Source organism: Pipistrellus kuhlii, unplaced genomic scaffold, assembly GCF_014108245.1.
Source record: "Pipistrellus kuhlii isolate mPipKuh1 unplaced genomic scaffold, mPipKuh1.p scaffold_m20_p_24, whole genome shotgun sequence".
NCBI classification, from domain to species: domain Eukaryota; kingdom Metazoa; phylum Chordata; class Mammalia; order Chiroptera; family Vespertilionidae; genus Pipistrellus; species Pipistrellus kuhlii.
The window spans coordinates 4,489,205-4,501,673 of NW_023425523.1; the positions used below are offsets into that span (position 1 = coordinate 4,489,205).

Here is a 12,469-nt window from a genome sequence, read left to right on the forward strand (position 1 = left end):
GGCTGGCTGCGGGGTCCCGGCGGCCCGATCGCAGCCTGTCCCCGCCGATCCGAGCCCCGCCGCGGCGCGTCACCCTCTCGCCACCGGCGCCCAGCCGAGCGCGCCGCCCCGCGCGCCCCCGCCGCCCCCTCCGCCCCGCTCCCCTCGCCCCCGAGCCCGCAGCTCCTCCCACTGCAGCCCCGGGACCGCGGAGCGCGCCTCACCCCTGACCTCTGACCTCCGTTCGCCCCTCTGGCTGCCTCGATCGCCCCCTCCCCGCCCAGCCGGGCGCATGGTTGCGGTTGCATTGCGGCTGCCTGCAGGCAGGGGAGGAAGGCGAGCGGAGGGAGGGAAGGTGTGTCTGGGAGGAAGCAGCCCCCTCCTGCTCCAGACTCCGAGCTGGGGCCTCCTGACCACTCACTCCACCAGCAGCCTGCGCCTGCCGGGCCCCGCCAGGCCCCGCCAGGCCCAGATGTCCGTGGTCTGGACGCTGACGGCGTGTCACACTCACAGCCCCCCTGGTGGCCTGGGAGACCCCTCGGGCTGCTGACAGTGGGTGGGCCTGAAAGATGACTAAGTTAAGCCTTGGCTCACCTGCCTGGGGACACGTAGGAGGCGCTTCCCTGCCCTGGGACCCCCTCCTGGTCCCGCTGATGCGATGTGACCTCGCCCTGTGTTGTCTTCCCACCGCCCCACTCTGAGCCGCCTTCCCCTGATGCTCCCCCGCACTGCACTGAGAACTTGTTTGCTAAGTGACTGCGAAGCTGCCATGCCCAAAACATTGGGCACCAACAGCTTTGACTGGCCTCATCCCAACAGCAATTCCCAGATTCGTTTGTGTTTAGGCCCAGAACCTCTTAATCTTTAAATTAAGCCTCTTAAAAAAGAAGAAGAAGAAGAAAAAAAAGCCGTTTCAGGCAGCCTCCGTACATCCGTCTGGGTGAGGGAAGGGGGATCTTAAGGCAGAAATGCAGGTGAGGGAGGCACCGGCCCGTCTCCTGGTCAGGAGCGCCTGGCTGTCCTGGGACAACCAAGACAAGGGCCCGTGGCAAAGGGAAAAGCCCAGCGCAAGTTCAAGGGATTCAGGAAAAATGAAGGAATGGAGGCAGAGCTCGGCTGGCGTGGCCCAGTGGCTGAGCATCAACCGATGGGCCGAGAGGTCCTGGTTCGGTTCCCAGTGAGAGCACGTGCCCAGGTTATGGGCTCAGTCCCTAGTGTGGGGCGTGCAGGAGGCAGCCGATCCATGATTCTCATCATTGATGTTTCTCTCTCTCTCTCCCTCTCTCTTCCTCTCTGAAATCAATTAAAAAATGTTTTGTTTTCTTTTTTAAAAAAAGAATGAAGTCAGAAAACCAAAATGACAATGATCTTTGATGATCTATACCACATGTGTCAAACACAAGGCCCGCAGGCCAAATCCGTCCCGCCAGGCCTTGCAATGTGGCCCGCACCGCGCTGTCATCACTGCACTCCGCTGCATTTCCATCACAATGACAGTTTATGACTGTTCAGTAAACCATTCAGCCTGCGATTTAGGCTGGATTTTAGATTTTGGCCCCTTCTCTGATTGAGTTCGACACCCCTAATCTATACTGATATGCCGAGGAGGTGGGTACCATCTGGGCTGTAGTCAGAAACACACACTCACTGGCACCCCTTTTGTATCTAGTCCCCCCCACCCCCACCCCTAGGACATGGTGTCTGCATTTGAAAGCTCAGTTGGCTCTGAGTTTGCTGCGGCAAAAAAAAAAAAAAAGAAAAACCCCAAATGTGACCGGCAAGAGAAGGCCTGGGCCTGGCCGGAAGCTGGAGCGAGGAAGGAAGAGCCACGGCGAGGACAGTAATGATCCGATGGGGATGAATGGCTGCACGGTCCCATCCGGCCAGGCACCTCTCCCCACCTCCCGTTCTTCACGCTGCCTGACCTCAGTCATCCCAGAGGAGAGGTGAAAGCCCACCCTACTCCCGAGTCACTTGTTCATTCAGTTAGTATTTCTTGCCGAAACCGGTTTGGCTCAATGGATAGAGCGTCGGCTTGGGGATTGAAGGGTCCCAGGTTCGATTCCGGTCAAGGGCATGTACCTTGGTTGCGGGCATATCCCCAGTAGGGGGTGTGCAAGAGGCAGCTGATCGATGACTCTCTCTCTCATCGATATTTCTAACTCTCTATCTCTCTCCTTTCCTCTCTGTAAAAAATCAATAAAATATATATATTTTTAAAAAACAGTATTTCTTGAGGGCTTAAAGCTGTTCTAATAAAACAGAAACCCTAGTCAACCTCTGCCTCTTGGAGCTTGCATTCTGCGGTGTCTGCGGGTGGTGTTCCATTCCTCCAGGACCTTGGCATGCAGGGAGCTGGGCGGAGGGAGAAAGCTGCCAGGGGAGCAGGAGACCTGAAGGGGAGGGAGGTCAGAGAGCTGGCGGTGAGGTAAGGGAACCTGGAAGAGCCAAGGAGATCAGAAGGCCCAGCCTGGGAGATGCAGCGGGAAAGGGCCCTGGGTGGGAGGACCCCGGACTTCGACCACGGATGGGCTCCTGGCTGGACTGGGGAGCTCAGCCTCGGCTCACGGGCCTGCAGAGAAGGCCTCACCCTGTGCGAAGGGTTTGATGCTAGACTCTGGGCTAACCTGTCCCTGGGCCTTTCTGGAACTTTCTGGGTGACTGAGTATGCCGCAGTGGGCATCCTAAGGCTTGTCCCCCATCAGTTCTGTGTGTATGAGGTCATGCCATTTCCCCAAAGCCCGGAACCCAGGGAGAGCGGGAGGAGAGTCCCCTGCCTGCTTGCCTGCCGTGGGAGTCTACTGTGGACGGGTGGGTGCTGCCCCCTCGTGGTGCTAGGAGGCCCTGCACCAGCCCTCTCATCAGCTGAGGGCTGTGATGATGAGAAAACCGGCTACAAGGCCCGGGGTGAGGAACCCTGGCTCTGGATTTCCTGTCAATCCCAGGGCCTCCTGCAGCGCTGGCAGCTCAACTCCCAGCGGGGACTCTGCCTGTTCCCTCCCTTTCCCAGTCCTCCAAGACCTCCTTAACGGACAGGCATGAGCAAGGCTAGGAGCAGTCCAGTCGGACATTCCTAAGTCTGATTCTTTCCCTCCATCGCCCCCGTTTCTCCGCCTTCGGCCCCTGGTGCTGTGGTACCTGCTGGTGGTCAGGACGGAGCATCTGTCTAGGATAAAGGTGACCGAACGTCCCGCTTTTGGCGGGACAGTCCCCATTTTTAACAATTCGTCCCGCATCAATCGGGGACTTTTTTAAAACGCCGTGGGACAAATTGTTAAAAATTGGGACTGTCCCGCCAAAAGCGGGACGTTCGGTCACCTTTATCCTAGACAGTTGCTCCTTCCAAATTTTTAACAATTTGCCCCGCGTCCCGCGGAGTTTTAAAAAAGTCCCGATTAAGCCGAAACCGGTTTGGCTCAGCAGTAGAGCGTCGGTCTGCGGACTGAAAGGTCCCAGGTTCGATTCCGGTCAAGGGCATGTACATTGGTTGCGGGCACATCCCCGGTAAGGGGTGTTCAGGAGGCAGCTGGTCGATGTTTCTCTCCCATCGATGATTCTAGCTCTCTCTCTCTCTCCCTTCCTCTCTGTAAAAAATCAATAAAATATATTTTTAAAAAAAAGAAAGAAAGAAACTCTCTCTTAAAAAAAAAAAAAGTCCCTATTAAAACGCCGAGGGACGCGGGACAAATTGTTAAAAATCGGGACGTCTGGTCGCCTTAGTCTAGGAGCCGGGTCAGGCGGAAGTGACAGCCACAGGGCCTCCCTCCCAGGAGTCGAAGTGTGGCCAGCAACGAGGGAAACCCGGCTTGATTCCCGAGGGACACGGGTGGGGCTTTCAAACCTGCATCGTTTCTAGGACCCATCGCCCCAGGCCCTCGTCCCCAGCACTGAGGGCGGGGCCCCTGGGGCGGGCCTCAGCCGCTTTGGGGTGACCAGGGCCCTCCGATCGCCTCTTCGGGCTCTGCTTGTCTCGAGGGCTCCAGGCCTGGAAACAGGTCCCACAGCCGCCAAGACAAGGCCCTGCCCATGGCCACTCCCGCCTCCCCCTGGTGGCCTTCCAGCTCCTTCCTGCCAGGAGCCACCCCCTCCTCCCCCGGGTCTGGGTCAAGGAGCTGGTGTCCTCTCCCGGCCTGACCCGCTCCCAGCCTGGCTAATTGAGTTGCTTTATCAGCCATCACCACGGAGGGGAGGGCGATGGGGGACGGAGGAGGGAAGGCAGGGTGAGAGGAGGCTGCCAGCCTCCGCACTGCTTATCAGTTTATTTAACCCCACCCCACCTCTGGGGCCCCACAGGGACACGCAGGCTCCAACCCACCCGCTGAGCGCCTGCCCAGGCCGGTCTGGGGAGGACCAGCGTGGAGCGCAGCCCTGGGCCCCGGGGAGGTCAGCCGAGCGGCTCTGCGCAGGGCTGACGGCAGGGTTCGGGTGGCTGTGAAAACCGTAGTGGAGATGCATGTGGGGCTCCGGGGAGCCCCGAAGATGGCCTCGATGGCCCAGCTCTTAAAGGGGAAGGGCCAGAAGGGTGCAGGCCGCATGCTCAGGCCCGGCCAGGACTCAGAGCTTTGCAAAGCGCGGACTTGGAATCCAGGGGCTGTGAGGGGCCAGAGGACCTGCTCCCAGGCACGTCCACCTTGAGAGGTTTCCGGCCGCAGGAGCAGCCGTGAGCTCTGGGGACTGAGCTGCGCCCGGGGCTGGGCTGAGGGCAGCGAGCGACCCAGGGGCCCACGTGGCCTCTGGTTCGCGGGAGCCACAGGGCCGGGGCCGGCTGAGGGGCCCAGCGCCCAGCCTCCGTCCAGAGCACACGCACGTACCTTAGCTCCGGGCCCCGCCTGCAAGACTCGGCACTCGGCGCGTCTCCACCTCCATTCCTCCCACCTGGGCGGAGTCCCAGCGGGACCCGTTCATCCCATTAAGCAGGCCATCGGCCCTCATGGGCGGGCCCTCCCGCAGTGTCCTGGCCCGGCTCCTGTGGGTCCTCCCGGAGCCCAGGGCAGCGTGGGGAGAACAGAGGCCCAGCACACAGCCGGCCCCAGCCCCGTCTTCCCACCCCGCGCTGCTCTGTGCCAGGCGGGGGGTGACCCCGACAAGGGTGTGTCTGTTGTGGAGGGACAGACGTGGTCTCCCCACGTCCCAGGTTCCCTCCAATAGAAGACGGTGTGAGTGAAGGACCCAGTGGTGGCCTGGCCCCGTGGCATGAGGGGCAGACGTGCCAGCTCGGGGGGTGAGGCCTGTGCCAGGCAGGCCCTGCCCAGTCCTTCTTTGTATGGGATTCTTCTCAGCGCTGAGCCCAGTCCTGGGCACTCAGAGCGCTTGGGCCTGATGAGGGAGGGGGGAGGGAAGGCAGAGGGAGGGGGCACCTCTTGTCCCTGGAAATGGCCTCTCGGGCACCCTAAGCCGTCCCAGAAGGAGGCTGCCACCCGGAGGTAAGAGATGCTCCCGAGGCCGGTGCAGGCGCCCCCTGGTGACACCCTGAGCCCCGCCTTGCAGCCATTGTCCGGATGAGCAGGAGCGAGGCGGCTGTGGGCCCTCAGCCCAGCCTGTCTGACCTCAGCTGATACCAGGAGAGCCACTGAGACAAACCCTGCCCGAACCCCTCACTCACACCACCATGGGACAGAATAAAACTCTGTGTTAACCCGCTAAGGTTTGGGGTGACCTGAACACAGCACTATGCTTGTCTCGTTTCAGTCCATTCCTTTTCCTTGTTTCACAGACGAGGAAAGGTAAGCAGGAGGCCTAGCTGGCATTTGAACTTGAACTTGGGAAGTCTGGCTCCCCGCTCCCTCAGACCCAAGCTCGTGTTAGACGGCCCCTTAGGGGGTCTGTGTGTCCCTCCTGATGGGAGGGTTGACATTTCAACCAAACGCGTCACCTTCAACCACAGGGTGGAATACATTCTCAAGGCGCGACAGTTCCAGCACCAAGACGTTCCGCTGTTGGAGAGACACATGGGGAGATTTGGGGTCGGAGGAGAGTGGGGGGAGAAGGGGCTCCCTTCCCTTTCCCCAACTCAGGACAATGGGAATGATTTACTTATCCTCGTGTAGCCATAGCGGGCGCGGAGCCTGTTACCGTGGATGCTTAATAGATGTTTGTTCAGCCCTGGCTGGGTAGCTCAATGGTTAGGGCACCGTCCCACGAGGCCAAGGTCGCTGGGTTCAATCTCTGCCCCACTCCGCCTCCCTTCCCAGGGCACATCAACCAATTAATGCATAAGTAATTGGAAGAGCAAATCGATGGTTTTCTCTCTCTCTCCCTCCCTTCCTCTCTCTAAAAACAAAATCAATTATAAAAATGAGTGTTTGTTTATTCAACCAATAGACCGGTCCACAAAGGAGTAAGTGACGGAAGGCCAGGGGACCAAGCTGTGGATAGAAAGGTTCTCCTGCCACCTGCTGGCCGTTCCTGGAACAACACCGTCTCCTCTGGCTGGAGAAGGAAATGGGAGTCCCTGGTGGGGGGACCTTGGCTGGCAGCTCGCTCATTCCTGGCTGGGGAGGGGTGCTGGGGTGCCTAAGTCCAGTGTTTTGATAGCTGTTGTGAACGTCCAATGGGAGTGGGTGTGTAGAGTCCTCGGAGCCCAAGGGCCTGCTTCAAGGACACCCAGACAATTCTTGGAGAATAAATACATGTCCCTCCTCCTCCCCCTCCTCCCCAAGCCCCAGCCAGCCACACCCACAGCCCCCTCAGCTCCCATCCAAGCTGTTACCTCAATGCTGCCCGTCCCGTCCCTGATCCTGGCACATCAGAAAGGCAAGAGGGGGTTGGTAAGAACAGACACTTTATTGCACACCATGGGGGGAGCGGAGAGGAAGGGGGCTCCGGGGTGACAATGCCTCGTCCCCTCCCCTGGGCCGAGTGGCCTTGACCTACCCAGGGCTCTGCTAGCCATGAACTTGCTCCAGGACCTAAAGCGATGCTCGCCGTATGCACGTGGGCCTGTACCAAGCGGCGCTCGGGGTGAGGAGGGGCCCTGGGCCCAGTACTAGGCCTCAGGGAGGAGGCGGTGGGTCCCGCTTGGGGGCCTCGTGGGTGCTCAGGGCTCAGTCCCTTCTCCGTGGGGAGGGGTGCGGCTGTGAGCATGGGCAGAAGGGCAGCCCCTGCCCGCAATACCCAGCCCTGCTGGCCTGGGACCACCCAGCTTCCAGCCCCCAGCCTCACGGCCGCGCAGGCCGGCCCAGGAGGCGCCTCCCGGTCGTAGGAAAGCCACAGTCTCCGCAGGTTTATTGCTGGAGGGCAAAGCCAGGCTCCCTGGCATCAGCTTGTGTGCCCCGCGGCCGGCCGCTCCGGGCCTGGGGCTTCAAGCTGCCTCAGCGAGCCGGCTCCCTGAGCGAGAAGCTGGTGATCAGGCTGAGGGGCGGGGACCGGGACTCTCTCAGGCACACCCCGCCCCGGGGCCGCTGTCTCCTACGATGCTAGGGGGGGGGGGCTGGGGACCCTGTGCGGGGATGTAGGGCTGGGTCTCACCTCACCAGAGGCCCCACCGGCCCCAGCCTCGCCCCACTGCGGAGTGAGCAAAGGTGTGTGTGTCAACAGCGCAGGTGACAGGCGGCCGGTCCCTTCTGACACGGTCAGGACCGGCTCAGAGACAGGTGCAGGGCGGGGCGCTGTGAGGGTCCCTCTGGGGGGATCCCACCCCTTCAGGAGCCCGGCCTTCCGTCAGGAGGAAGAGCATGTAACTCCCATGGAGACAGCAAGAGGGTGACCGGAACATGAATCGGACGCTCCTTCCCCACGGCCCCTCCTTCCCTGTTTCTGGGAGCCCAAGGGTGTCACCAGCAAGGGTGGGCTGCTTTCCCCACAGCAGAGGCCTCCTGCAGCCCCGGAGGCCTGGCTGAGAGGAGGGGGCGGTGGGGAGGGCAGCAGGGGCTTCAGGACACGAGGGACTCGGGTTCACGAATCAGCACCCACACACACCCACGCCCACGGATGTGCACACATCACACACATACACGCTCGCACGCCAAGCTCCGGGCCCTACGACTAACAGCGGAGACAGAGCCGGCCAGGCCCGGCCGCAGCCAGAGGCCAGGAGCGCGCCAGCCCGCGGGGACCGCGCCCCCGTCCCCGGCTGGCAGGCTGGGGCCCGGCCCGGCCACAAGCTACAAAATTAAAAATATATCAAATATACAATGAAAATAGATCTGTGCAGCACTGAGGGTGAAAATAGTCCGGCAGCCACAGTAGATGGGGTTGTCCTTTAACAGTATGTACACCCACGTGTACAGATTGCATGTACAATGGGAACAGAATACACAGAGGAGTATGTATAGGGCCCCTCTCCCGGGCTTTGCTCTTCCTGCCGCTGAGCTGGGGGCCCGGGAGGGGGTGTTGTCAGGGGAGGGGCCTCAGGCGGCCTGTTATGCCCCAAAGGCTCCTGTCTCTGGGGAGATGTGGCCTCCCTCCCCTCACAGGAAGGGCAGGAGGGCTGAGAGGCCAGAAAGGGGGGAGGAGGGAGGGGCAGGGGGGGATGGATCCCCAGAAAAGGGGGGGGGCAAGAAATGAAGGGGCAAAGGAGGGAACCTGGGCCTAGTCTGTCCTCCCATTGCCCCCCAGTGCTGAGAGCAGTCAGTCACTAGTGACTCAGGACCTTCTGTCATGGCGCCCAGGCCTGGGTCTTCCTTGCCCACCACAGCTCTCATAGAGGTTTGCTGTCCCAGCCAACCTCCTTCCTACCTACCTTCCCTTCATCCATCCATCCATCCATCTTCCCATTGGTCTATCCATCCGTCCACTCATCCACCCACCCATCCATCATCTATCTATCCATCCTTCCCTTGGTCCATCCATCCATCCATCCATCCCTCCGCCCATCCTTCTCTCCACCTATCCATCCATCCTCCCATTGGTCCATCCATCCGTCCACTCATCCACCCACCCATCCATAGTCTATCTATCCATCCTTCCCTTGGTCCATCCATCCATCCATCCTTCACTCCGCCCATCCTTCCCTCTGCCCATCCATCCATCCTCCCATTGGTCCATCCATCCATCCACCCATCCACCCACCCATCCATCATCTATCTATCCATCCTTCCCTTGGTCCACCTATCCATCCATCCATCCTCCCGCCCATCCTTCCCTCCGCCCATCCATCCATCCATCCATCCTCCCATTGGTCCATCCATCTGTCCACTCATCCACCCACCTACCCATCATCTATCTATCCATCCTTCCCTCCGCCCATCCATCCATCCATCCATCCTTCCCTCCGCCCATCCATCCATCCATCACCCATCTACCCATCCTTCCACTGGCCCACCCATCACTCTGCAGACATGTTCTCTGGTCAGGTTCTGTTCCAGGGTAGGTGGAAGGGAAGAGTGGGGGTGGGACACAGACACCCAGCCCCTCCCCTTGGCAGCCTTCAGCATCCACAGCGCCGTCTGTGGCCCCGACCGCCACGGCCTGGGCAGCTGTGCTTACATAACAGAGGGGGCGGGGGGAGGTGCCCCAGAGGGCACTGGGATGACCTCTCTGCCGGGTGCCAGGCTTCCTGGACGAGGGCCCCGAACTCCAGGAACCCGTTCCAGGGGGAAGCTGCCATTAGGAAGTCGGGTCCCAGGTGAGAGGAGGGGATGTGCTTTGCAATTGTGCTCCAAACCGCCCGATTGTGCTGTGGACGCGTGTGCTCTGGACTCAGGCTCCCGGATGGGGCTGCGGGGGCCGGGAGGGGACAGGGAGACACTAAGCCCCGGTGGAGGCCTGAGGGGTTCGGACCTCGTCATGGCCTCCCAGGCAAGATGCAGGAGCACCCCCTGACCGCCAGCCCCCCACCCGCCAGGCATGGCCTGGGACATCGGAGATCCCACCTAGAGCCCCACCCCCCGCCGCCCGGGCACCATCTGCCTCACACGAAGGAGCCCCACCCCACGCTGAGCCCCGGGTCCTGGCACATCTGTCCCACCCCCGCCTTCAGCCAGGCAGCCTCTGGGATACCCCCCCCCCCACCACCGGGCAGCACAAGGGCTCCGAGATCAAGATCCGCTGGAGCAGGTTAGGGGGAGCGAAGGGGGGGGTGACCTGTAAGTGGCCCTGGGCGTCTCCCCTCCGTTCCCGGTCCTCGGCGGCCGTGGGGTGATGGACCTCGGAGGGTTAGATGGCAGGGCCCCCCCCCCCAGGCCTGGGGTGCGGACGGACGGGCTGGGGACGAGGCAGGGGGGCCCCTCTCCCGGAGGAGGGCCCGGCGGGGCGGGGGCGAGGGGCGGGCGTGGCGGGCGGCGGTCACAGCTCCGATTCCGGGGTGCCGGCCAGGAGGTAGCCGCTGCCGTAGCGTCCGTTGGGGTTGCCGCCGGGCTCCAGGGGCGAGGTGCCGCCGGGCCCCAGGTAGGAGCGGTGGGTGGGCATGGGCGAGGGCGCCTCGCTGGGCACCTTGCTGAGGATGAAGCGGGTCTCGTCATTCTCCTCCAGGTTGGAGATGTCCTTCATCATGCGGCCCTTCTTGTAGGACACGGACAGCGTGTTGGAGCCGTCGGCCAGCAGGTGGAAGTGCCGCAGCACGAACACCACGGGGATGGGCAGCGTCGCCAGGACGATGAGCAGGATCAGCAGCGCCATGGCCCAGTCGGGGAAGTACAGGTAGCGCTCGGCGGCCTGGGGGGCGTCGGGGGGGGGGGGGCGGTGAGGCCGACGCTGGGCACTGCCAACCTCACCCGCTCAGGGCCCTCTCCCACCCTCTCCCCACCCCCCGCCCGCCGCCGGGCACCAGCAGAGATGAGGGTGCCATCAGGGCTGCTCCCGGAGCGAGCCGTCCTCTGCACCCCCGTGGCTACACCTGCACAGAGCGTGGGTGGCTCCACCCTCACTGGGGCGGGAAAACACGGGGTGGGAAGATGGAAGGTGCGTCAGCCTTTCGGCCCTCGGTGTCCCTGTCTGCACCCCAGGGGTGACGCCACCGCTCCTGCCCTGGGCTGTTGGGAAGGTTACCGCCAGGCGTGCAGCGCCCCCCGCAGGGCCGGGCTCACAGCGATTGCCCCACTAGGATGGATCTCCATCCCCCGTTGCATTCACAGCCCGGGAAGGTCCCCGGGCGGCCGCCCTCACCTCCTCTCTGATCCAGGCGCTGTAGCCCGGGGGCGTGACCGCCAGCTGGATGACGCTGGCCGTGGTGAGCACGGCCATGCACAGGGGCGACACGAACTTCCACATGTAGAAGTAGAAGCGGTAGGGCCGGAAGCCCAGCATCTCCGTCAGCTCCTGCATGAACCTGCGGGGGGCGGCAGAGGGCCGGCAGCTGGCACCCGCGCTGGCCTGCGTGTTCTCCCCCCCCCCACCCCCCCGTGGCCTCCTCCTCCTCCGGGAAGCCTTCTCTGACCACCCCACCCGTTCTTCCCATTCACCGCTCCCGGCCTGTCACCTGTGGCCGCCGGCCTCCCGGCAGGCTCTGCCGTCTTCCTCTCAGATCCTCTGACCACATCAGACCACACCCACCCAGGATATAACACAGCCCGCAGGGCACACTCTGCCTGGCGGGCGGGCACCAGAGGGCTCTGTGCCCCCGGCAGCCCTCACCCTCACTCACTCTAGACTCCCCCTGCTGGAAGAGAGGAGGAAGTGCCCCTCCCTAGTGTCCAGAAGGCTGCCCTGGCTAGGGGTTTCTAACTACCCTGCCTGTGGGTAGAATTCGGGGTGGGGAGGAGGGGTGTGTGTGTGTGTGTGTGTGTGTGTGTGTGGCTAGCAGACTGTGCCCACGAGTGACATTTAAAAAATCATCCCTACCTCCACAACACCTAACCAAAATCTTGCATTTCTCCTATTATAAATGCAAACAGCCACAGCTGTGTTAACAGCTCCTGTGACTGCCAGCAACTGACTAAATCTCAGAGACGTTCCTATCGCCCTGCACCCGAAGGCACCCTACTCATACCACGTACGCTCAGAGCTGCCTTGAAGTTACCGTTGTTATCAAACCCACAGCCAGACCCCGTAATGTGCGGCAGTAACAGTAAGGCAAGAGCCCGGCTGGTACGAACCAGGAGCTCACGGTTCAGCTCCGGGTCAGGGCACGCGCCTGGACTGCAGGCTCGATCCCCAGTACGGAGGCAGCTGACCCATGACTCTCTCTAGGTGCTTACGCTTCACTGAATTCTGAGGAGCTGTGCCCAGGACAGGTGCTGTGAGCATTCAGGCAGCTTCGGGTGAGGACGGGCCCTGAGCCCTCTCTGAGCCTCCCTCTCTCCACCGTCTGTGGGAGCACCTCCGCTCTGGCTTCCTGACCCTGGGCTGGGCCCCCTCGGGCGCTCCCAGGGGATCCCCTCCCGCCGCCCCCTCCCCCGGCCCCTTACTTCTTGGTCCCGTAGACCCAGGCCACGGCGATGTTCTCCAGGATGACGATGACGGTGAGCGGCAGGGTGGCCGAGTAGTCGTCAAACATGGTGACGAAGTAGTTCCCCGAGCGCTGGACGAACAACAGCCCCACGAAGAATGCAAAGACACAGCAGCCCACTACAGAGAGCCGGAGGCCGGTGTGGGGGCAGGGGCGCGGCGGGCG

At 62.1% G+C, this 12,469-nt stretch overlaps 1 protein-coding gene across 2 annotated transcripts in view; it reads right to left on the reverse strand.

Moving 5' to 3' along the window:
- Positions 1-9,133: 9,133 nt before the first annotated feature.
- SLC6A17 (solute carrier family 6 member 17) overlaps positions 9,134-12,469 on the reverse strand; it is a 32,743-nt gene continuing 29,407 nt past the window's right edge. For both annotated transcript variants that reach the window (XM_045586907.1, XM_045586908.1), the window contains exons 10-12: positions 12,264-12,423; positions 11,023-11,185; positions 9,134-10,572 (exon numbers count right to left, since the gene is read on the reverse strand). In XM_045586907.1, coding sequence (XP_045442863.1) covers positions 10,204-10,572; positions 11,023-11,185; positions 12,264-12,423 — 692 coding nt within the window. In that variant the 3' untranslated portion in view covers positions 9,134-10,203. The remainder of the gene's footprint in view (positions 10,573-11,022; positions 11,186-12,263; positions 12,424-12,469) is intronic.